Raw genomic sequence first — 24,059 nt, 5'->3', positions numbered from 1 at the left:
ATCAGAATGAGAATACAGTTAAATTATATGAATTCAGACATCATAAATTTGACATTTATAAAAGCTTTGACAGGAGCTAGGGTAAAGCTTACTTCTGTATTTTCTATTAAAGTAAAAGTTAAAAGTAAACTGGCTAAACAAAATCACCATCATCGTCACCCTCATCATCAAAATATTTCAGGGGACTATTTACCTTACAGCTCTTTTTATTTTTTTCATTAAGGGGTTAGGAGAAGGGCCAAACGGTTTTCTTTTCTAATCACGTCCCAGGTAATCCTCATGCCGCTGGCCCACTGACACACATCGAACAGCAAGGTTTTACTGAGGTATGATTTACAGGTCATAAAATTCACCTTTTCTGAACATACCCAGTCTAACCATAAACAGTTCAAAATTTTTAGTAAATTTATCAAACTGTGCAACCTTCATTATAACCCAGTGTCAGAACATTTTCATCACCCCAGTAAGATCTCTAATGACCATATACAGTTAATCCCCATCCCCACCCCCAGCCCCAGGCAACCACAAATCCACTTTCTGTCTTTATAATTTGTCTTTCCTGGGCATTCCATATAAATGGAATCATACAATAAAGAAAAAGATTATGAGAGACAGTGGAAATAACACTAAAATTAGATATGAGACACCATCAGCCAGTTCCACTTCTGCAACTATCTATGATCTTGGGAAAGATGTTTAATTCCCGAGACTCCCATTTCCTCACGTGCAAAATGATAGCATTGCACTTGGAAAGTTGTCAGTATTCCTTGCAGATAACATTCTAAATCAGCATCCTGGGGAGCTCCCCTTTGCCACCCTCCTTTCGACTTTGTACTACTGTTGACATCCAACACACATGAAATTCATTTTGCTTCAAACATAACTATGACACAGACATCACAAATTCAAGACTCTAGCAACCACATCAAGCATATACTATAGAAGGCACTCAAGAAGTATTTACTGAATTAAACTGAACTGAATTTGGTTGGCCTCCACTAATTAAGTTTGCTTAATCCTATAAAATCCAGGAATGGTTTTTATAAGTTTCAAACTATTTGCAAAATGTTCGATGAATAACCTTTTTCCTGGAGACGATGTTCCTATCTTTTTCAGAATCTCAAAAGGGCCCCTTGATCCCCACTGTCATTTCTATAAATAGCACAGATTGGTGAGATCAGTCTGTCTCTGAAAGATACCCTGCCACCAACAGTTAGGAGGGTCGAAAGGAGGGTGGCAAAGGGGAGCTCCCCAGGATGCTGATTTAGAATGTTATCTGCAAGTTTTCATCTGGTTCCCACTATGTTTGTGATGAGGGAAATAGGAATCTTTCATCTAATGAGATTTTCATTTATAGCCAGAAAACCATTCCAGCACAAATGATTAATCCATTGCACATGTTTCTGCTAGGTCCTGGGACATGGCCTCACGTTCTTATTTATATCGGCCCCCTTCTGTCTATGAATGAACACATCAATATTCTTAAGTTGGAACTCTCAACCTAGATCAATGCTAACAAATGTTCAATATTTTTCCTTATGTTTTCCTTTCATTTGTTTACACAAGCTACAAACTAAGCAGGCAGTAATATTGTTCATTACTAAAACGACAACTGCTACACATTTTATCTCCTTCGTCAGTGGTTATCAAAACAAGGTCTCCTGGGGTCCTTGATGACTGGGCTCTTAGAATAGTAATGCTGATAACATGAGAATGTCAATACTTCTGTGTCTGGCAAACATTAATAATCAGATCCCCCTGGGATCCCATCAAAAGCAGCAGCCTTAATGGCATCTTTTGGCTGCAAACATAAGCAGGTTAGGTGGGTGGTGCATGAGGTCTCAGGTCTGCCCAAAGTGGCCCCAATCAAAGAACACTTGCAAACATTCCTTTTACATTTCCCTTACCACTGGCAGGGAACTTCACATAAGAAATGGGAACACTGTTTTCTAAGCATAATAATGGATTCAAACATTCTTAACTAATTCTACATACATATGTGACCTATTTTATAACATTATATATAGTTATACAGACTGTATCTATTCAGTTAAACCAAAATACTAGCTATATTTCTATGTTAAGCCAAAAATGCCTGTCTTTTCCTTTTTTCTTCTCTTTCTTTTTTAATCCTTCCAATTTCTCACTAAAAGATGTGAAAGTTTGCTTGCTGAGGAATAACAAATACCTCTGCGGTCTTCTGTTAGCACGGCTCAGTTCAACTAGGATTTACTACCATCACCCATAATGAATGGGATACTACTTTCTAGTAACAAAATACTAACATTTCATTCCAAAAAGCATACTAGTATAAATATGAGTCCTGCAATAGAGCAGCTAATGGAAAGGAAAATCCTCCAACTGATATAGAAAATGACGTTTCACACTGGTGTCCCATTTCTAAATAATCCCAAACAAAATACACATTTGGGGTTAGTTTCAGATTTGGGGGAGGGGGGATTCTAAATGGAACTCTTGCCCTAAAATGTTTTAAAACTAATACCAGTTAGGTCTTTGACTATAAAGCCTACCCATGGGAAAAACAAAAATTTGAAAGGACTCTGACATCTTTCCAACATAGAATGATGAGCTACGAAGTACATCTTTAATAAGCATTACTTGTTAAGGGGCAGAAGAGTGATGGAGAGATTTGGGAAGATCAAAGACCAACTTAACAACAACAACAAAAGAAGCTTTCTGCTTAAGAGTCCCAGTAAGACACTGAGAGCTTCATGATACTTTCCATAATGTGCCTTATAATGCCATGATTTGTATTTTGCTTCAAGATAATTTAAAAAGAAACATTCAAAGAGTTAATGCCCTAACGGTAAGGTTTTCTCCATCACCCTCTCTCTCATCAAGTGGCCCACACCTTTATGGAATGACAACTATAAACTACCACTCTGTGGTCAATGCTCACTAGAGAAAAGCAAAAAAGAAAAGCAGTTTTTAAGCAGATGGCAATTTCATTCTATAAAACTGACATTAATTTTTCCTAAGTATTAAGAACTGTTTTGAGAATCCAGAGTATAGAAACTAAGAAAATAAGATTCAAAATGTTTTTGGAATTCCTAAATTCACACATTTCAAATAGTACCTGTCACCTTATCATTAAACCTCAATCATAAAGCCTCGATAATATAAGCTTGCAATTATTATGAGAGATTTTGTGAATAAGGTATTTGCTCCTTTGAGTTTTAGAGGAATACAGACATTTTAATGGAACTGTATAACCATAGACATGCCCTTTCTTTTACCTTAATCTGTCAGACTAAGAAAAATGAGATTTTTAAACCTGTTACTCCAATAACTAGTTTAGAACTGATTACTCAAATAGTTAGTTAAGCACGTACTCATAGACACCCACTTCAATGCAGAAACAGTGACCTGTGTTACTATCGTACACAAACAACAATCCTTTTCTTTGCTGCCCACTCATCAGCTCATTTTTTTTTTTTAATTTAAGGCATGTGTCTCTTTAAAGTATAATGAACCTCGCTGACAAGAGAAGCACAAAAACCCAGTATCCTCTGATAAATCTAACTCATAGCACTATGTATCTCTGGAAGATAGCACAGGGAGATCAACTGTTGTTATGATACCATTCTCTAGCACGTGCAGACCAACGTACGAGCTTTGAACTTACAAGTAATTTCCTCATCCATAAGTGAAAATGACATGCTCATCTCCAATACATCAAAATCCCTCAAAGCTACCCATAAAGTTGATGAGATAGTTTCACCAGCTCCAGCAAAAGGACGTGTGATTAACACCCCCTCAGATCATCCTGGGGACCCATGCTGAAGGAGTGAAGAAAGAATTTCAATCCACCAAGCAATCAACACTTAGTGGGTGCTTCTACATAGACTATCAAGGTTTACTGAGGTCTACCCAGAACTCAGTCATAAGATTCCATACTATGGCGATTCCAAATACAAAAGGCTCAGAGTTTCTGCCAAAAATTGACTCCACACTATGTTTTATATATATATATATATATATATATATATATATACATACATACATATACATAAATACACACACACACACACCCATATGTTATAGAGTCATTGGGAAGGTGAAAAATCATTAAGGGAATTCTCTGCAGCAATTCGTACTGTAGAGAGACCTTCGGATTTGTTTTTATTAATATCCTAGCATCACAGAAGAAGCTCAAATGCTACAAGAAGAATCTGTTTCTAAGGTAACTCACTAGGCACCCTCATGTAAATAGCTCAGAAAATAGAGCTGCTCATATTCCGACTGTAAATGTGCCCAGATCCATCGAAGGACTTTTAGTATCTCCCCAACCTTCAATCTAATGTCTCCCATCTCCAGCAAGCAGCTAGCTGTGTAACATGTTCATTTGCTGGGTCGAATTCTTGAGCAGTGGAAGATAACCCATCATCTAAGTTGCAAGAAAACAAACAGTAAAGGATGGTAAACTTAAAGAGACAGATCCATTCCCTCTTGAGCAAGGAAATGGAGACAATAGGGTATAATTTAGAAACAAATTGTCCTTGTTAATAATTGTTGAAGCTGGGTGATGGGCACATGGGGTTCATTATACCATTCTCTCTCTATTTTCCTGTAAGTTTGAAATTTTCCATAATAAAAAGGTGATTTTTTAAAAATGAAGATCTCTTCCCAGCCTCCCTACCATAATACACGGAAGGAAACAAGAATTCAAACAAAGATGTTAAGTAAGCTCCTGTGATGGTTAATTTTATGTGTCAACTTGGCTGGGCCACAGTGCCCAAACATTACTCTGGATATCTCTGTGAGGGTGTTTTTTATGGATGAGCTTAACAATTAAAACAGTGGACTTTGTGTAAAGCAGATTTCCTTCCATAATGTGGGTGGGCCAAATCCAATCAGTTGAAGACCTTAACAGAGAGTGACCTGCCCTGAGCAAGAAGGAAACCTGCCAGTAGACGACCTTCAGACTTCAACTGCAACATTAGCTTTTTCCTGGGTCTCTAGCCTATCAGCCCACCCTGCAGATTTGGGACTTGCCAGCCTCCATAATATAATAAGCTTATTCCTAAAAGACATAAAAAAACAGAACCAGTACAATGTATTTGTGTGTGTCTCTCTCTCTACCCAGCAATGAGCAAGATGTGTTCAACCCTATCTAAGGTCAATCTCTCCATCCTGTCAGTTAGTCTTCATTTTAGGCCCTTATAGCATTTATAACAATCTATAATTTTTTTGCCACTTTACTTTCAGTTTTGTTTGTTTTTCTGCCATATCCAAAAGTGGAATTTCCGAGACAGTAGGGACTACATCTCTCTTTTTCATCATTTTATTTCCAGGACTTAGCACACTGGGTAGCATAACATAGATTCCTAATAAATGATACTGAATGGATGAATGAATATTCTCAAACCAGTCATTTTCAACTGTGTTCTTTGGAATTTGTACCCATCAAACAGGGTTCAATCAGTCATACTTTGACAGGTTCATTGAGAGTATTCTCAATTATCTGTGTCTTAATCAAGTCACCAAAACAAGTAACTAGACACCACAATGAGATATACCAAGGCTTATCCTGATGTTCAAACTCCTACAGCTCCTTACAGCTTTTCATCTCATGTATTAGGTTGAACCATATGAAACTTCCAACCTACAGAAACAGTAATTTCAAAGAGTTCAACCTAATATAACACATACTTAGAGAAATACATAATGCAAATGAAAGCATTAAAATCAGAAGAGAAGATACCTTCAATTTAAATTGTTAATAAGTAGATTTCCCACTCTAGGTATCACCTTCCAAGTTGGGTCTTGTTTTGCTTAAGCCTCATTGGGGAAGGGTGACAAGAAGTAAAGAGTGGGATTTATTCCATTTATTCCACTATTTCAGGACAAAAAAAGTACAATGAGGGGGGATGGTGGGAGGGGCTGAAGATTTCAACTTTCTAAAGATAGTTAATTCATAACTCTAAAACAAATTATTTTACAATCCAAAAGTTTACAAATCGTATCAAAAGCATTTCAGTGGCATTTACAGGTTTTAATCATCCTATCAGAAAAAAAAGGGGGCTAGGGGAATAGCCTTTTTTTAATTCTAAAATATTTGGTTCATTTAAAATTCATCTGAGCAGTCCAAGCGCAAAACCACCACACAGACCTGCAGGTGAAGAAGACTAGACTCTAGGTTCAGAAAATACAACATTAAAGACAGCAACCAAAACCTCCTAGAAAAAATGAATTGTATTGCTTTTATATTATCCTTTAAGACACCTTTTTCAGCCTATATTTAATTCATCAATCATACTAAACATGAAGTATAAAGAAGGTGACACTGGTTATTTACAACTGTAGGATGGTACATGGCTAAATGTCCTTCTCAATCTTAAGGAGCCAAAAATAATAATAATAGTAATAATAATAATAAAAGCAACCATATCTGCTATCCAGTACTGTATATATATATATTTACATCTGTTTCAGATCCTGATTCATACCATTTTGTAAAATTTGTCATTGCTCTTTCTTATTTGGGCATAAAAGGAAAATGGAATATAGTCACAATCATTCAGAAAACCCTGGAAGTTACAAAGATGGGGCAGCCAAATTCTTCCGTTTTGGTCCAATTCACTAAAAATTTGTAAAACTCAGAATCTTGAATATAAATTAGAGATGGTTGTAATTTGACAACTTTGAATAATCTTATAAAGTAGACACATTTCCTAAATAACTTTTCCTTATTTAAATCCCTGTGCAAAAGTAATCTGCTAATAGTGCCATGGTGTATATGGGGTGGTAGGGAGGGAAAGCATCATAAAGGAAAAAGCTTGTCTGCTGACCAAGGTAGAACTGAAATGAACCAGTCAGGGAGGGAAATAGGTGGGGAACCACTGGATGGATACTTTGTGGGCAGAAGCAAAGGTGGATTGGGCCAGCATTAACACTGTTCAAGCACTACCCTCCCCGAACTGAAAGGGGAAGTTAGCGATGAACCCACCCCTTCCATCAGTGGCACTCCACCCTGGCCACACCTTTAAATCACCTGGTATTCTTTTAGAAACTATACAGTTTGCCTTACCACTGTGACTCCCTATTCTGACATAATTCGTTGCAGTGGGATTGAGCACTGGTACTTTTTAAAAGCTTCCCAAGATTGAGATCCAGTGTAGTTCAATGGGGCTCACGTTTGGAAAGCACTCTGACTGCTGATTACAGTCTATACCATAAATATCTGACAAGCTTTTGTCATCTCTCTTTGAAAGAATCATTCTAACCCCAGACGGGGAGTGTGAAATACCCCTGTTCAAGGAAAATGGAGAAAGAAGAATCTTGTATCCAATTCTTCATCAACTCTCCTAATTCGGAGTGACTGAACATCACTCCCAGGTGATGTTTCCACCTCCTCTCCCTCTATAATGGGCTGAATGGTGGTCCCCAAAAAGGTATGTCCATGTCTTAATCCCTGGAACCTGTGAATGGTGGAAGGGTATCTGCAGATGTGATTAAGGATCTTGAGAAGATCTTCCTGGATTATCAGGGTGAGACCTAAATCCAATGACAAGTGGCAGAGAGAGGACAGACACAGACAGGAGGGCAGCAATGTGAAGATGGAGGCAGAGATTGAAGTGATTCAGCCACAAGCCCAAGAATGCCGAGGGTGGTCGGCAGCCACCTGAAGCTGGGAGAGCGTGTGGACCCGCTGACATCTTGATTTCAGACTTCTGGTCTCCAGAACTATGTGGAAAATCAATTTATGTTCTTTTAAGACACGAAGTTTGTGGTAATTTGTATGGCAGCCACAGGAAACCGAACCATCCCCTAACCCTCCTTTCCCCTGATTTTCTCCCATCCCAGAAGTTCAAAAGCATGAAATAGTGACTTGAGTGGGGAAGATCAGGTGGGCAGAAAAGTAGTGCAATTAAGACCTTGGCCTCTGACATTAGGCAGTTTTGGGATACGAGTCTCAGCTTTGCAGCTTAATAGTTTGGAAAAAAAATTCATCTCTCGAAGACTCAGTTGCCTCATCTATCACATGGAGATGATAATAGTATCTGCCTACTGAATTGTGTAGTAGGAAGGTTGTACTTGAACATATTCTGACCTAAATGCAGAACTGAAATAAAAAAGTATCTGACAACAGCAGCCATCATGGCCCAAGCAGAAGGAATTGGGCAGGTCAGAGCCCCAGCTGGACCAGAAGCTAAACATTCAGTTGTAGGTGAAGAGGTGGGAGTGGTCTTGAGGAGGAACCAGTCAGCTGGGCCTTTTAACCAACTGGTGGGGAGAAATGGTCACATGCGGACCACCTCACTCCCGAGCTCCAGCTGACACAGCTGACTGCTGAGCCCTGGCTGAGCACCAGCTCTTCCTAAATGTACAAAAGCTGTCGCCATGCTGTCTCACTGTGCTCTTGTCTCTCTCTGCCAACACACCCCCTCCCATGCTCTGTGTTGAGAAACTAAACTTCAGCTTGCCCCCTCAAAGTCATCTGGTCAGTTTCACTTGGGATAAGTAATCAGTTTGGGGGATTTGCACTCCCACTCCGCACTCCTGCTCATCAGAGAGCAATGGGCATGGCTGTAAGCATACTTACCGCGGTGTGCCGTTCCTCCCTCCTGGCTCCCTGACCTCCAGAGGAGTCAGCCTCTGCCTCTACAGCCTTCCTCGGGAAGGGTCCAGACCTGCAGTACCTCTGGTGATCCTTCCAGGCAAGACAAGTACATAATTTGAAGACCCAGTGCAAAATGAAAATGGAAGGACCCTTGCTCAAAAACCATTAAGAATTTCAAGAAGGCAACAGCAGAGCACTAACCCAAGAGCAGGCCTCGGGTGGCGTAAACCTCTGTTACAGGCCCACCCTACCCCAAGGTGTGACAACTCCCTGGCAGGAGTGTTCCCTGGCAGTGCTCTTATTCCTCTGCTGTCTTCTCCCCACAGGGTCATGCAGAAACTTCTAAACCCCTGTGTGACATGAGCTGCTCACCTGAAGAACTGCTCAGGGAGTCTTTTCCAGATCTCTCTCCTCCCATTCCCACTAGCGTGTCCTACCCCTGCAGCCACAGTAGGCCCGCACGAGACACGTATGAGGCGGTCTCCTGCCACCCTCTGGAAGTGGATGCACGTGGCGCTCTGCTTTCCACCTCTTCCTCAGGCCATGTTGGACTCAGATCTTCTTACCACAACCACTGCGACCCCACCCCACATCTGCCACCCTTCTCAGGGTCCAGGCAACTCTCTAGCCCTCCAAATCTCTTTCCCTGTGGTCCTTCCAAGCCATGGACTGCCCTTTCCAGTAGTGGAAAGCCTTTCTTCTTCCCCTCCCTGCCTGGGAGGAAACACCCTCCTGTCACATCTTCCATCCTTTCTACCCTGTGCCTTTGAAAATGAAGCTCTTTGCTCCAACTTCTAAATGTTGCCTTTGATACATAAAGAAAGCTTTTGAGGGGGAAAAAAAAAAACAAAAAACAAAATTCTTCTCCCTCTTTCAAAGCTAAGCTTCTTTAAAAACTATGATTTCACCATGGGATTTTTATTCTTAATCAATTTTTTATCTCAATGCTGAACAATGGCTTCTTTGTGGCAAGTCATATCCACCCTTCCCCCAAAGCAATCACTACCAACAAACAACACAAGTACCTTGCATTAAGAAGTCAAATAATCCATGTAACAGACTTAGCAGCTGTATGGCCACAGTAAATCCTAAATAAATGATAGCCACTAATTATCATTATCTAATTATTATTATTGCCTATGTTATTAGGAAGAAACTGTTTCAGTTTCTTTCTCCCCTTAACCTACATCCAGATAAAATGATATGTGTAAATTCTTTGAACTTTGAAAAAATAGCCGAAAAGGCAAGGTATTTTTGTGAGGTAAATTATTTGGCACAGTGGGTTCAGAAAATAAATTGTCACGCCTGCCTCTCTGATATTACCACACAAAAGAAAAGAATTATTTTATTCCTCAGAACCTCACATGTATATTAGATTATAATGATTAGGATGCTGATATTCAGCCATTTTTTGATCTATTCAAATGGCAATTTCATATGGCTCAGTCTCAGAGTAGGATGGTCTAGTTGCTTTTAATCATTTTCATTAGGCCTCTTTCATTCATAGACTGAGACCCAGAGAAGAAATTGCTACGGTAACCCTAAGGATCAAACAGGATTGCACAATAGCAATTGGGAGAAGAACCTAGTTCAGACTTATCAATTTGCAAGTGAGGACTTAAGACCCAGAGAGGTGAGGTGAGCTTCCCAAAATATCACAGCCAATTGGTGGCAAAACTAAGCTCTGGTTGTCTTCACTGTGCTTCTTTCCACCACACCAGGCTGCCTTCCTCCCTTCTCTACATTTGTCAAAATATGTTAAGAACATCCCAACTTCACTGAGAAGTCAGGGCTCTGAGGATGATAATTAAGGCAAACATCAAAAGTTAGAGAAAATCTGGGCTAAAAGCACATTTTTCAAAGACTCTTGATCAATGATAATTAAACTTCTAAAGGAGAAATGTCAAAATGAAGGTGTTTGCTTCTTAGACGTTATAATTTGTAGATTCTCCTGATTAAACTATTTTTAAACCTCCTTCATATGATCTCACTCTAAGTTTGAGACATGGATTTCAGTGTTTCTTGAGCTAACAGCTTCTGGCCCATGTTTTATTGTTATCGTTTCAACATTATCTTCAAACCTCAACTTATTTGCAAGTATAATTCATAATTGTCTCTAAATTACTCAGATAACATGTCAAACAAGACAAAAAGAAAAATACCTTAAATAGCTCTAACCTTAGTTCTTTGTACCCATTATAGTTTGAAAAGGAGAAAACCACCAACTTTAATCTCCCAATTTAAGTAATGAATACAGTGTGTTCATGTGTGATGTCATTCCTAAAGCCACTATTGTGACTGGAATTTTGTTAATACTACACAGCTATGGTTAAAGTTCTATTAGGACTTTTATCATAGGCACCATGCTGGTACCTTTACAAAATTAATTCATTTAATCTAGATCAACCCTGTAAGGGATGTATCGATAACCCCAATGTACAGATAAGGAAACACATTTAGAACGGTTCCATAATTTGCCTCGGTCACACAACAAGTGACAGTCAGCTGCGGAAAGGAGAAAAGTAGAATCACTATGAACCCTACCTTCGTATCACCCCATGACCAAACAGAAGTCTATCATCCTGCTCACCTATGTCCCAGCTGAGACAGTAGTGGCTAAACCATTAGTAAGTCCCAGATTTCACATAACAAATTCCATTTTATTTTCAGAAGATGAGCCATATGTCCCAAGTGGAGTTCAAAAAATAAGGCCACTGCAACGGTAGCAATGCCAAATCAACTGCCAGAACTGCAATTTACACCCCTCCCATTATTCTCTCCTATGGTGATTTTAAAATACATCACACAGTCTTTGATCTGTTCCCTTAAAAAGTGGAACTTAATCCCCCTTCCCTTGAACATAGGCTGTACTTAGTAAATGACTAGAATGTGGTGGAAAGTGACACTGTATGTAGACTAGGTCATTTTTTAAAAAAACTGTGGCTTCCTCTTGCTCTCCTCTCTTAGATCATTCATTCTGGGGGAAGCCAGCTGCCATGTGATAAATACATTCAAGCAGCTCTGCAGAGGGTTCACACAGGAACTAAAGCCTTCTGCCATCCTGGAAGTGAGCCAATCAGCCCCAGTCAAGCCTTCAGATGACTGCAGCTGACATTGCAGCCTCATGAAAAACCCTAATCTGTAACCACCCAACTAAGCTAGTCCCATATTCATGAACTTCGGAAACTGTGAGATAATAAATATTTGGTGTGGGGTAATTTGTTAAAGCAATAGATAATTAATACACATTTATTCCAAAATTGTGCCTTTCCTTATATCCAAGCAAAAAAGTTAAAAGATGGCTACATAAGGTGCCATATCAATAAGCCAAATATTCTCCTTGGTCCAGGCTGGCTCACCCAGAATATGCCCAGGAGGTGGGATGACTAAGGGGTGTTTTCCTCAAGGTCTTGCCCCGGCTCAGAAAAGTAATGTTAAGACTGTCCCTCCACCAGTTCCGTCATGCCCCACACATGGGGAATGGGAAAGGAGGGTAAGACTCAGACTGCTAAAAAAAAAAAAAAGCAAAGTTGTTACCTGTAAGATAAGAGCTCTGTCTTTAAATGTCCAGCTTCTGTGTGATGATAATCATCACTCTGTGATAACATCCTGTATCACAAAGTTCTACCCTTTAGCAATTGAAAATAGAATACGTCCTTTAAGAGCAGGAAGCCAATTATTTCTTTTAGTATGTTATTTTCCCCCATCAAACTGAAAGAAGTTAGTAACTGATGTAGTAGATTCAGTGAACTTAAAGAGTAAAAACCTCCTGTTGGAAAAGTGACTGTTGCCATATGAGGTGGGGAGTGGCCCTGAGCACTGAAAATCTCAAAAACAGCTAACTGAAGTGAAATGTCAACACTGTTCCAACATAATGAGACCAAAACACATCAAGGCTCTTGTCAATAAAAATCCAGTTTTTTCCTTCAAGCATTAGTCAGAGGGAAACTCAACACAGACATCTAAAAAGCTAAGAAGATGGGAAGTGGTGGTCAGCCTTTTCCCATCTGCTCTTTGGACCCTGAAGAGAGCATTACTTTCCTAAAGCTAATGTATTCTTCAGTAATGCCCATTCATCATGTCCACCACAGCAGCTGCTAAACAGCTCATGTGTGATTTCTTAATGGGGTCCATCCTGAAATAACAGTGACATTCTTTCCCTGACCCAAACCACAGCAAGATGCCAAGCTCAGGAGACTGTGAAGCATGATGCTTACCCAGCCCTTCATGGGTCCCAGTCTTGTCTTTAGAGTGCTTTCTCTTCCCTTGTTGGTCCAGGCATGGAAGGCCTCCTGGGGTTTCGAAACACAGCTTCTTGTTGATGAAGAGGAAGAGGACAACCAGAAGAACAAGAAAGACCCCAACTGCAGACAAGAAGCTGATGGCTTCAGGAGGGACTGGCAAGAGAACACAAAGGAAAAAATATCACCAAGTGAACCAACTTTTAGTTCTAACGACTGATCAAAGTTATTTGGAACCTTTACATTTATTAACTAGAGTGGCAGATACTCTACAAGTCCTGACCTGCTGGCATCCCCAGAACTGTGTACAGGGGAAAGGAAAAGGACTATTGCCAGGTACATCCTGCTAGGCTGGTTCCTAGATGACAGACCTCCATACCTTTGCACACATGGCTTCTTCTACCTGGAATATAACTCCTCTGGCCCCTATCCTCGGCCTAATATTCAACTTCAAGCATGCAAGCTAATAGAGAGATTATCAGTCAAATGGGTTGAGCTGGAAATGGTTAACCACTGTTATAAAAGCAAGTGTTACTCAGAGAGTGTCATGGACATATATACACTACCAAATGTAAAATAGATAGCTAGTGGGAAGCAGCCGCATAGCACAGGGAGATCAGCTCGGTGCTTTGTGACCACCTAGAGGGGTGGAATGGGGAGGGTGGGAGGGAGGGAGATGCAAGAGGGAAGAGATATGGGAACATATTATATATGTATAACTGATTCACTTTGTTATAAAGCAGAAGCTAACACACCATTGTAAGGCAATTATACTTCAATAAAGATGTTTAAAAAAAAAAAAAGAATATAAAAAAAAAAATAAATAAATAAAAGCAAGTGTTTTAAAAATACAACTGCCTAAAGCTTAAAAAATAATCACCCGAGACAAAGTTTCAGACATACATCTATCAATATGAGCAACTGGAGGAAAGTCATTTCCTGGATACAGTTTTGCAAATTCATCTAAGCAATACATGACGATGATGATTATCCACGGTGACAAGAAAATTCCTAATTTGTGCCATCCATATAATAAATTAGAATTATATTTTGACTGCTAATTTTTTGGAATTTTGGAAGATGAATTTCCATCTTCCTCCGTTCTCCCCTCATCAAAAAAAATCCTGAGTTTTAAAGGGCCCTGGTTAAGTGTTACCCAGTATGCTTTACAGAGTCCCAGCCATTGCGTTCAGCTATGAGGTACATATAACACATAGGCCAGAGCTCGTTCCGGGCTGAGGGAAGATTCCTCCAAGGAAATGACATTTGAGTTTAGACAATATTCCATAAACAAATCAAAAAATCAAGTTGTGTAAAGGAATCAATCACAAAGCAAGTGTCAGTAAGAGTTATTCAAGGCAGTTGGGTATATGCAAAAGCTTATGAAAATGAGTCTCCTAAGAGGAGCTTTAATCCTTGGGCAGGTTTAATATGTGAATTAATAATATGAAGGGATAATATTCACCTCATCCTACCATCCAGATAAACAGAGAAAGGATGAATCAAACCAGTCCCAACCCTATGAAAGATAAAGAAAATAAATGGCATTGCCTCACTGAATTAATCTGGTGGCAAGCCAGGGAAAGAACAAACAAACAAAAAATAGCAAGCAAGATAATAGCTTTGTAATCTGCAAAATGATAATAAGCGCCTGCTTATCAAAGTCAACATATATTGTGAAAAAAAAGTATGCAGATTGATTATTCCCTCGGCCACCAGAGGCAGCACAGGTAGCAGTGTTTACTGGTATGGATTCAACAGTCACACAGCCTGGGAGGAAATCACATTCTACCACTTACTATCTTTGTGGCCTTGGGCAAATTATTTAACCTCTCTGTGTTTCAGTTTCCTAAGCAATAAAAGGATATAATCAATATAACTACATTAAAGACGAAATGAGCTAACACAGGGAAAATAAGCTGTGTGGTACCTAGCACATACAGCCTTCTAAAACAGGAATAACCATCTTCCTCAATATCACCATTATCATCTTTACAGAGCTTTTAAAATACCCCGGAGTAGTCAAATATGAGATGGATGTGCTGCTTTGTACAAAGGCTGTGCTCCAGCACCCACTGCCTCCCTTTCATCAAAACAATTATCTCAGAGGGATGGGGAAGGGGTAAAGTAGGAGTTTGAGATTAGCAGATACAAACTACTGCAAATAAAATTGATAAACAACAAGGTCCTACTGTATAGCACAGAGAACTATATTCAATAGACTGTAATAAACCATAATGGAAGAAAATATGAAAAAGAATATGTATATATATATATATATATATATATGTATAACTGGACCACTTTGCTGTACACCAGAAACTAACACAACATTGTAAATCAACTATACTTCAATTTAAAAAAAAAATTATCTCAGGAATTCCCTGGTGGTCCAGTGGTTAGGACTCCACCCTACCACTGCAGCGGGCACGGGTTCGATCTCTGATCGGGGAACTAAGATCCCACAAGCTGTGCAGGGCGGCCAAAAAAAAATTCTCTCTACCTCCCCCCAATTCTTGTATTTTCAGCTACTTCCCTGAGTAGATACAACATCATGCTCACCTGCATGAAAAATGCACTAAGTATCTCCCATCCTTTAAAAGACCCTCCTCACCACCATATGTTCTCTTCATCCATAGCCTTCTCTTTCCCCCTTCACTACCAACCATCTTCAGAGTACCCTATAGTTACCTCCACTTTCTTATTTCCAAAGCCTCTAGCTTTGAAATTCCTTTACAGATTCCCACTGATCTCCAGGTGCCCAGCCTTACCCCCTCAAATCCTTTCTCCACAAAGTAACCAGAGCAATCCTTCTGAAATTAAGTCTGATTTGTTCAACTGCCCTCCTAAAGCCCTCTGCAGTGGGTAGAATTATGGCCCCCAAAAGAGATATCCACCCTGAATCTCAGAATGTGACCTCATTTAAAGGTCTTTGCAATGTAATTAGGATAGGATCTTCAGATGAAATTTTCCAGGATTAGGGTGGGTCCTAAAATCAATGAAAAGTATCCCTAAAAGACACTGAAAAGGAGAAGACACAGAGAGAAGAAAACCATGTGAAGACAGGAGCACAGACTGGAGTTGTGAAGCCACCAACTGAGGAATGCCAAGGGCTTCCAGCAGCCACCAGGAGCCAGGAGAAGGCCCTGGAAGAGATTCTCCCTCAGAGAATCCAGAGGAACCAACCCTGCCAACACCTTGATTTTGGACTTCTGGTCTCCAAAACTGTGAGAGAATAAATTTGTTGTCTTAAGCTGTCAAGTGTGTGGTAATTTGTCATGGTAACCCTAGGAAACTAATTTACCCTCCAATGGCTTCCCATTACCCATAGGGCAAAACCTGAATTCCTTAACTTGGTTTACAAGGCCTTTTATGACCTAGCTGCTGATTCCAGCCTTTATCACTCATCACTCCCCAGCATCAAACTCTTTGTTGCCAGTATATTCATCTATTTCTGGTTCCCCAAACACAGCTTACCTCCAGACCTTTGGAGAAGCTATTTCAAACCCATGGGACAACTGCTCACCCTCTACTGTCTAACTCTGATACTGTACTTGCTCTGAAAGCCTTTCTTGTTCCTCTTGACCAGGACGGATGCTTCTACTATGTGTTCCCATCCACTGAGACCTCAATAGCTTTTTCAAGAGTTTTCAAATGTTAAATTTTCAACTTCATATGAACATGGACTTTGCCTCAGTCACCCACTGTACTCTCAGCAGCTAGCATAGGATAGGCACTCAATACATATTTGATGCTTGAATAAATGTTGGACTCTTCTATGCTACAACATGTTGATAAATGAAAACTTCTGGAAAGAAAATATATACCTCAAGCAGGTCAGTATCACTAACAATACAGGATATGATTTACATAAGATCCGGGCTTAGGTAAAAAAAGGGTTCATCTATCGTCCATAAGCAGAAACATTTGCACCTAATAATGCCATTCATTAAGGAAACTAAATCTTGATTTTTGAATAAGCTATATTTTTCCATTATAAAGCAACATGAGGCTTATTACATAAAATCTGCAAAATATAGAAAAAGATGAAGACAACCACCTAAGACTTTGGGTACTTTCTTCCAGTCATTTTGACTGTTGGGCAAATACTAAATTGTCTGTATTGATTTTACCTTTATTGACTTATAAAATATTTTTATTAAATAAAACATTTCTATTATTTTTAGAGACTTAAAGAAAAAATAAATATTTCATGCATGTAGTAAAATATTTTGAAAATACTGGAAAATGTTTTTTAAAAAAAAGATCATGTTGAATCTCACCACCTATCACTGTTTTCTCTCACAATTTTTTTCTTAACTATTTTTACCATAATTGAGATACTATCTTACATGCTGATATTAATGCATTTAATATAAAAACATTCACAGATTCCAGATTGAAGACAATATAAAGAGATTCAATATAATCTCCAAAGACGCAAGAAAGAATGGGGGGAAGCCCTTGTGTTGTTCAAAATAACTCTGCTTTCTGTAGATGAAAATATTTTTGTTAGTAATAATTCTTGTAGCAGTGACTAAACTATGGGTGGGTATAAAATTCCTAGGTAGGTACCAATATTTTTTTCTCCTCAAAATTGCCTAGACATCACTCCATTACCTTTTAATCTTTAATGTTTCATGAATGAGTGTGATGCTGAAGTTTACTTTTTGTTATTGTATGGGCAACAGAATTTTTTGGTCTAAAATTTTTCCTTTTAACACAAAAAAATTGACAGAATGTGCCATTTTTGGGGATCTTTTGTTGATTTTTTTCCTGGAACCTAGTTTTTTCACCAACATATCCATGGCTTTTTTAAAGCTTGGAACAATTTTCTTTGATTATGTCTTCAGTAATTTCTTCTGTGCCAACTGTTCTTGTTTCTATCTTAAACTGGGGTACTATTTCTTCAGTTACCAATTTTTAGGTTTTTTTCTTCTGCATTCTAGCAGATCTTCTTAAATATGGCCTACACTTTTCACTCAACTAAAGAGGTGAAAGTGTGTTGTTAACTACTACACCCATTGTCACAACTGTAAACTGAATATCTGAGTCAGTGGCAGACAGTGGGGGAAGATAATGTCTTTTGAGTTGGATGGTGGAGAACACTAGGAATAAGTACAAATGTATCTAAAGCTGAGAGAAGACTTAGTTCAGCAAGTGTGGTTATTTCATCAGCGTTCATGTTCCTCTCAGAATGTATCAATTCTAATTTCATCTTTTTCTATGTATTTATGGGTACTTAGCTGGAAGTCTAAAGAGGTGCATGAGAGGCTGCTAGCCAAATGCTACATTAAACTATAGGTTAGCGTATGTACTTTCTACATGAGTCGAGTATCATAGAAATGACTAAGAAGTTGGCAGTAACCCCAGATTTGTAAGAATTGCTTAACCAGGGTTGCACACAAACTGTCCTCTTTAAAAATGGTTTAAAATTACAAACATGACCTAGCAATTCCACGTCTAAGTATATATCCAAGAGAACTGAAAATACACATTCACACAAAAACCTGTGCATGAATGTTCAGAACATTATTCATAATAGCCAAAAAGTAGAAATAGCCCAAATGTCCATCAACTGATAAATAGATAAACAGAATGTGGTATATCCATACAATGGAATATTACTACACAAAATGAAAAATGAAGTACTGACACATGCTATAATACGGATGAAACTTAAAAACATCATGCTAAGTGAAAAAAGTCAGACACAAAAGGCCACATATTGTGTGATCCCACTTATATGAAATGTCCAATAGGCAAATCCACAGAGACAGAAGGTATATTAATTGTTCCCAGAAGCTGGGGGGTGGGCGGGGGGATGAGGAGTGACTGCAAATGGGTATGGGTGTTTTTTAGTTTTTTTTGAGGTAATAAAATTATTCTGGAATGAGATGGTGATGATGCTTGTGCAATTTTGTGAATATAATAAAAACCAGTGATTTGTACACTTTAAGAGGTGTGAATTTTATGGAATATAAATTTCATCTCAAAAAGATGCTTAAATTCCAAACAGCTTTTAGTAAAGACTGGAAAGAAATATGAGAAAAATTATAATAGTTTTCTTAGATTTGGTTTGGAAGTGATTTTCTTCATGTTTAAATATTCTGTAATTTTATTACTCAATATTTAGAATTAAAAATAAAGTTTAAATATTGTAGATTATGAGACTTGTCATCAGCACAGCTCTAGCATCTATGTGTAACACTGAACACAGCAAGCCAACAGTACTATCAGTCAAAGCCAAAGAGGGTTTGATGCTGCTACATTTGAGTCTAAATAAAATTAGAGACTTTGGCAGGGAAGCTTAAAGTCATCTTGCATCCCATATATACAAATGCTATGGTGAAGAACAAGCATTACTTGTATCATCTGCTATAGATGACAAGGGCACATATGTCAAGAAACTTCACTGCCATCTGCAGAGTAACTCATCTAATTATTCCAGTAATTACTAAATTGGAAATCAGATGGCTGTGAAGTTTGGTCATATAGTTCATACTGAAGTTTTCAAACTTCTTCAAAGTTAAATATACCTCTCACGTTCCACTGGATAGCGCCATCTGTTGGTTCGCAAGCAATGGCTCAAGAGCATGCAATGAGACATAAACAGAGAGGCCTCTGCATGTCACTGTCATTAGATGTTTGTAAATTTCATTCCACGGTTGTTGAAGAGGTTTAAAAAAAGGCTAGCCAATTGTAGCCATCTGACTCACGAGTACTAGAAATAAGATAAGAGGAAGCTGAAACTATACTTAACAAAATGATAAGGAGGGGAAATCAGAATTAACTGAGCAATGACAATAGAAATCATTAAAGAGTAAAGTTATAATTTCTCAGGAACTTTCTTGACACCACTCTGAGGATTGTGAGGAATCTCATTAAAAACATGAGGAAAGCCTGAAGTAAATCTAAAACTCTACTCACCTATATACCTCTACCATCCTTGAGTAGTCATCAACCTGAGAGTCCTGTTTTCCATGACATAGTTTCAATTTCATTCGTCCCTTTAAAAAGCAGCATGACTTTGTAATTGTTTCTATGAGGTTCTCAAGCGTGGTCATGCAGCACAAGTCCCTAAGCTTGTTCACCTTAAAATTCCAGGGTTGATCTAAGGCTCAAGCACAGTGGCTACAGACAGCAGTACTGTATTACAAACCTCAAAGCTGCTAACAGACTAGATCTTAATTGTTCCCACCACACAAAAACAAATTATGTGACATGAATCATGTGACAAAAAATCAATTATGTGGATTTCCCTGGTGGCGCAGTGGTTAAGAATCCACCTGCCAGTGCAGGGGACATGGGTTCGATCCCTGGTCCGGGAAGATCCCACATGCCATGGAGCAACTAAGGCCATGCGCCACAACTACTGAGCCTGCGATCTAGAACCCACAAGCCACAACTACTGAGCCCACATGCCACAACTACTGAAGCCCACGCACCTAGAGCCCATGCTCCGCAAGAGAAACCACCGCAATGAGAAGCCTGCGCACCACAACGAAGAGTAAGTAGCCCCTGTTCGCCGCAAATAGAGAAAAGCCCGCGCGCAGCAACGAAGACCCAACGCAGCCAAAAATAAATAAATAAACAAATTTATTTTTTTTAAAAATCAATTATGTGACAAGACGAAGGTGTTAGCTAATGCTACGATGGTAATCACACTACAATATATAAATTATCAAATCAACACATTGTACACCTTAAATTAGCACAACATAATATGTCAATTGTATCTCAGTAAAAATACATTTTAAAAAAGAATTTAGGATTGCCTGGGCATGTCTACATCCTCCTCCAGGGATCCATCAACCTGAGGACCCAAGGAGCCTCCCAGGAAGGTCAGAGCAGAATTGACCTGAGTGCAGCATGGGCATCTACCACTCAGGTTGACCCAAGCCCAGACTCCTTTGGTCCCAGGGCAAGGAGGTGATGTAAAAGCTATAGCATTAGATATCAGCAGCTTTTGCAAAACAAGGAGATGTTTTCAAAGGCAAAGGTGGCACAATAAGAGTTGAGGCCCTTGACCTACAGTTTATGTTCAGACTTTCTTTGCAAAAAGAACAGAAGGTAAGAACTGAGAAACTTTTAAGAGTTGAACACCAATGTGCCAACTCCATATAGAGCATAGAGCTACTTCAGTGCACAAATTCAAAATAACTGTACAAACAATTAGACTCATTTATACCATTAGCTGTGTTTTTACAACCAACTACAAAATTACATGTCATTTTAAAAATTAGTACAGAACAAAGTAAACTGAGGACTTTAATTTCCCTTTTTTCCTACAGTGATGCTTCTGGAACCAAAAAATAAATAAAAGAACAAAGTCTTAAACACTTAGCAGCATATTATTTTGCCAGTGTACTAAATTTAGGGCTAGTTAGGCATTATAACCTCAACAGCCAACATGGATAGTCAACCATTTCTCTAAATATTTCTAGGACTTCAAAATATAAAATATTATATATATATATACATATATATACGTATATATATACATATATATACATATATATATATATATATATATACATATATATACATGTATATATATATATGAAAATGGGTAGTGCTACTTAAATTTTCTTCCTGGTAATAGCCAACAAGGATATGTTAACTACATATTCAAATAAATTCTTTGGAAGGAAAAAGTAGACTTTTCAAAAAATAGGAAAAAAATTGGCTTAATGAAACCTAAATGAGATTTTAACATGTTCCAAAATAAAACATAGCAACATATGGAGTCACTAGCAACCAATCATTCTGCAAACACTTGAGAACACAGCATTTCGGGGTATACATGGGATGCTATCTTTAATACAGTAATATATGTGTGTTGAAATATGTCCATCTTCTCCTGAGAATTAAGTAACCTAACTTGTCTGCTTTACGTGTTTAAAGTGTATATCCCCCCTTAGCACGAACATGAACACACACATGCATGCACACACTCACACATTTCTAGAAGCCAAGAATTGTCAGCAAGCTTGCTCTCCTTTTCCTTCATACTCAGATGGTGAGCTCAGAAGCAGCATTTAATGATGAAAATGCCTGAAATGCACCAGTAGGTCAATGGAGGGAATCTCTGAGTCTTTGTTCACTTGTCTGAGTTTCCTGAACACTTCAGCTCTTCTCCACCATTCCCAACCTCTCCATTTTCCTACATCTTCCCAGATGGGGAAGAGGATAGAAAAAGAAGCAAAAGGAATGACGTGGCATTGATGGTTTATAAGGCAACAGTCAACATTTTTGGATTGTTGGATTTTTAATGGCATGTTTCTGTTGCTGAATTTAAATGAGCGATATATGGGCCTTGTATAATTTCTATGTCATGTGCCAAAAAATTAATCAGTTAGCATGAATATCATTCATTATAACTTGAACATCACTGAACTTAACTATATGATCAAATTATGAACATATGCCCAATAAAAGCATGCCATGCAGAAACATCAGGGAGCATACACTTATAAGATTTCGGTGGAATGGTTGTTGAATCAATGTGGCAATTTACCTTTCAAGTAAAAAGAATATTTTTATGAGAGAAACTGAGAGACAAGTCTGCTTCAGACAGACAAAATGTCTCAGTAGAAAGATATCCAAATTTCTTCAACTCTCCAAAACAAATGCACTTGGAGAGCATCTGGAGTGAAATATAATTTTGATTTGTTTATAACTTATTTATTTTTCAACTCACAGAACTGCCCACACAGTGACAATGAAATTTTCACAGAACTGTTTTTCACTAATCCAAAATCCTCAAAAAAAGTTTTTTCCTGCAGTCTAAAACAATTAAATATCTTTAAAAGATTATTATAAAGACTCTTCGAATTTACATTTTGACCCTAAAATGTAGTATGTAGATCTTTGTGCTCAAGGACTAAGCAGCATATGGGACATCTAGAAACAGGAAGATTTAAGGAACATTTAAATCTCCAATTTCTTAGACACTATAAGTATTTTCTTGTGTTCAGAAAGTTATGCATCCACAGAGATACAAGTTCACCCTGTTACCAAGAATTTGTTGGGAACACTCAAAATCTACTGACATTTCAGTTAAGAGCATAATGTATAGATAGCCCTAACGGTAAAATCTATTATCTATCTTTGTGTCCCTTTCTAAAGTTCAGACCACAGGACAACCATTTAGGTAACAACAATTGAACAAAATTATCATTGTATTCAAATAAAATACGCATCTTTTACTTATTCTAGTTCCTTAGTAGAAGTTAAGAAGCCGCCCTGGAATTAATTTCTGAATAAAATTCCCTTCCAAAACAGATGGGATTCTAATCGATTCTCAGATTTCTCTACTAGAAGTATTTACTGGTTCTTTTTAATTACAAAAAAAAAAAAAAAAAAAAAACCCACCATAAATTGTCTGTTTTACTGTCTGTGCTAATTTCATTTCATTATACCTTTGGAGTAAGCTGTTATTTTCCCACTGGTTCCCATGGCATTCTTCATTATCAGCTGCTAATTGTCTAGCATTCACATAGGACTGGGAACCAAGTAGGCTGCTGCGTTGGCTGAAGTTCTAGGGGAAACTGAACAGCAGTAGGATTCTGCATTGTTATTATTGTGACACATTAGAAAGTTTCCGCCCACTTACATGCCCACCTCACTCTGCTGTACCGCACCCATAACCAGAGGGGCTGTGCACTGGGGCTAGGAGGCCATCTGCGCTAGGCATCCGCTTGGTGATTAGCCTCACACATTAAGGGAAGATTACACAGGGCCACACTGTTGCAGCCATGACAGCCAGTGGTCTGGTTCCATACGGCAGGCGTGAATACTGATCTTAAAACACAGCTATGACAGGTCCATCTAAAAGGTTTTTTTTTAACCTCCCAGCCTTTAGCACAAGTACCTGACTCGGCCCAATAACTCCCTCAAACTTCTCCCCATTTATTTGTCCAGAATCAAGGCCAATTTAGAGATTTAAACATTTTTGAAAGCTGCAAAGAGATTGGAGACTTTTAAGTTGGTTTTGAGATGTACTGCTCCTTGAAATCGTTCCTAATGGAGACCTGGATATCTGGAGCTAATTACATTTGACCTTATAAATTCAAACTGTGCCAAACAAAAGCTATTTAGAAGAGCCAAAACAACATGCAACATTTCACGCATTTAGGTCAAGAGGGAGTTGTGAAAGTCTCTTAATTAGCAAAGCAAACAAGAACTATTAGAGTGGGACTTTGAGGCACAGAACGTGGTGTTTTCATTCA

At 38.5% G+C, this 24,059-nt stretch overlaps 1 protein-coding gene across 4 annotated transcripts in view; it reads right to left on the bottom strand.

Moving 5' to 3' along the window:
• SYT16 (synaptotagmin 16) overlaps positions 1 to 24,059 on the bottom strand; it is a 253,423-nt gene that overhangs the window by 132,841 nt on the left and 96,523 nt on the right. For 2 of the 4 annotated variants that reach the window (XM_036844899.1, XM_036844898.1), the window contains exon 2: positions 12,802 to 12,981. In XM_036844899.1, the coding sequence (XP_036700794.1) occupies positions 12,802 to 12,981 (180 nt within the window). Of the gene's footprint in view, positions 1 to 12,801; positions 12,982 to 24,059 lie in introns of those variants that run through there. The other 2 variants (XM_036844896.1, XM_036844897.1) reach the window with 1 other exon arrangement.

Source organism: Balaenoptera musculus, chromosome 2 (assembly GCF_009873245.2).
Source record: "Balaenoptera musculus isolate JJ_BM4_2016_0621 chromosome 2, mBalMus1.pri.v3, whole genome shotgun sequence".
NCBI lineage: Eukaryota > Metazoa > Chordata > Mammalia > Artiodactyla > Balaenopteridae > Balaenoptera > Balaenoptera musculus.
The sequence above is the reverse complement of the archived record's forward strand: the minus strand, read 5'-3'. Positions and strand labels throughout refer to the sequence as shown.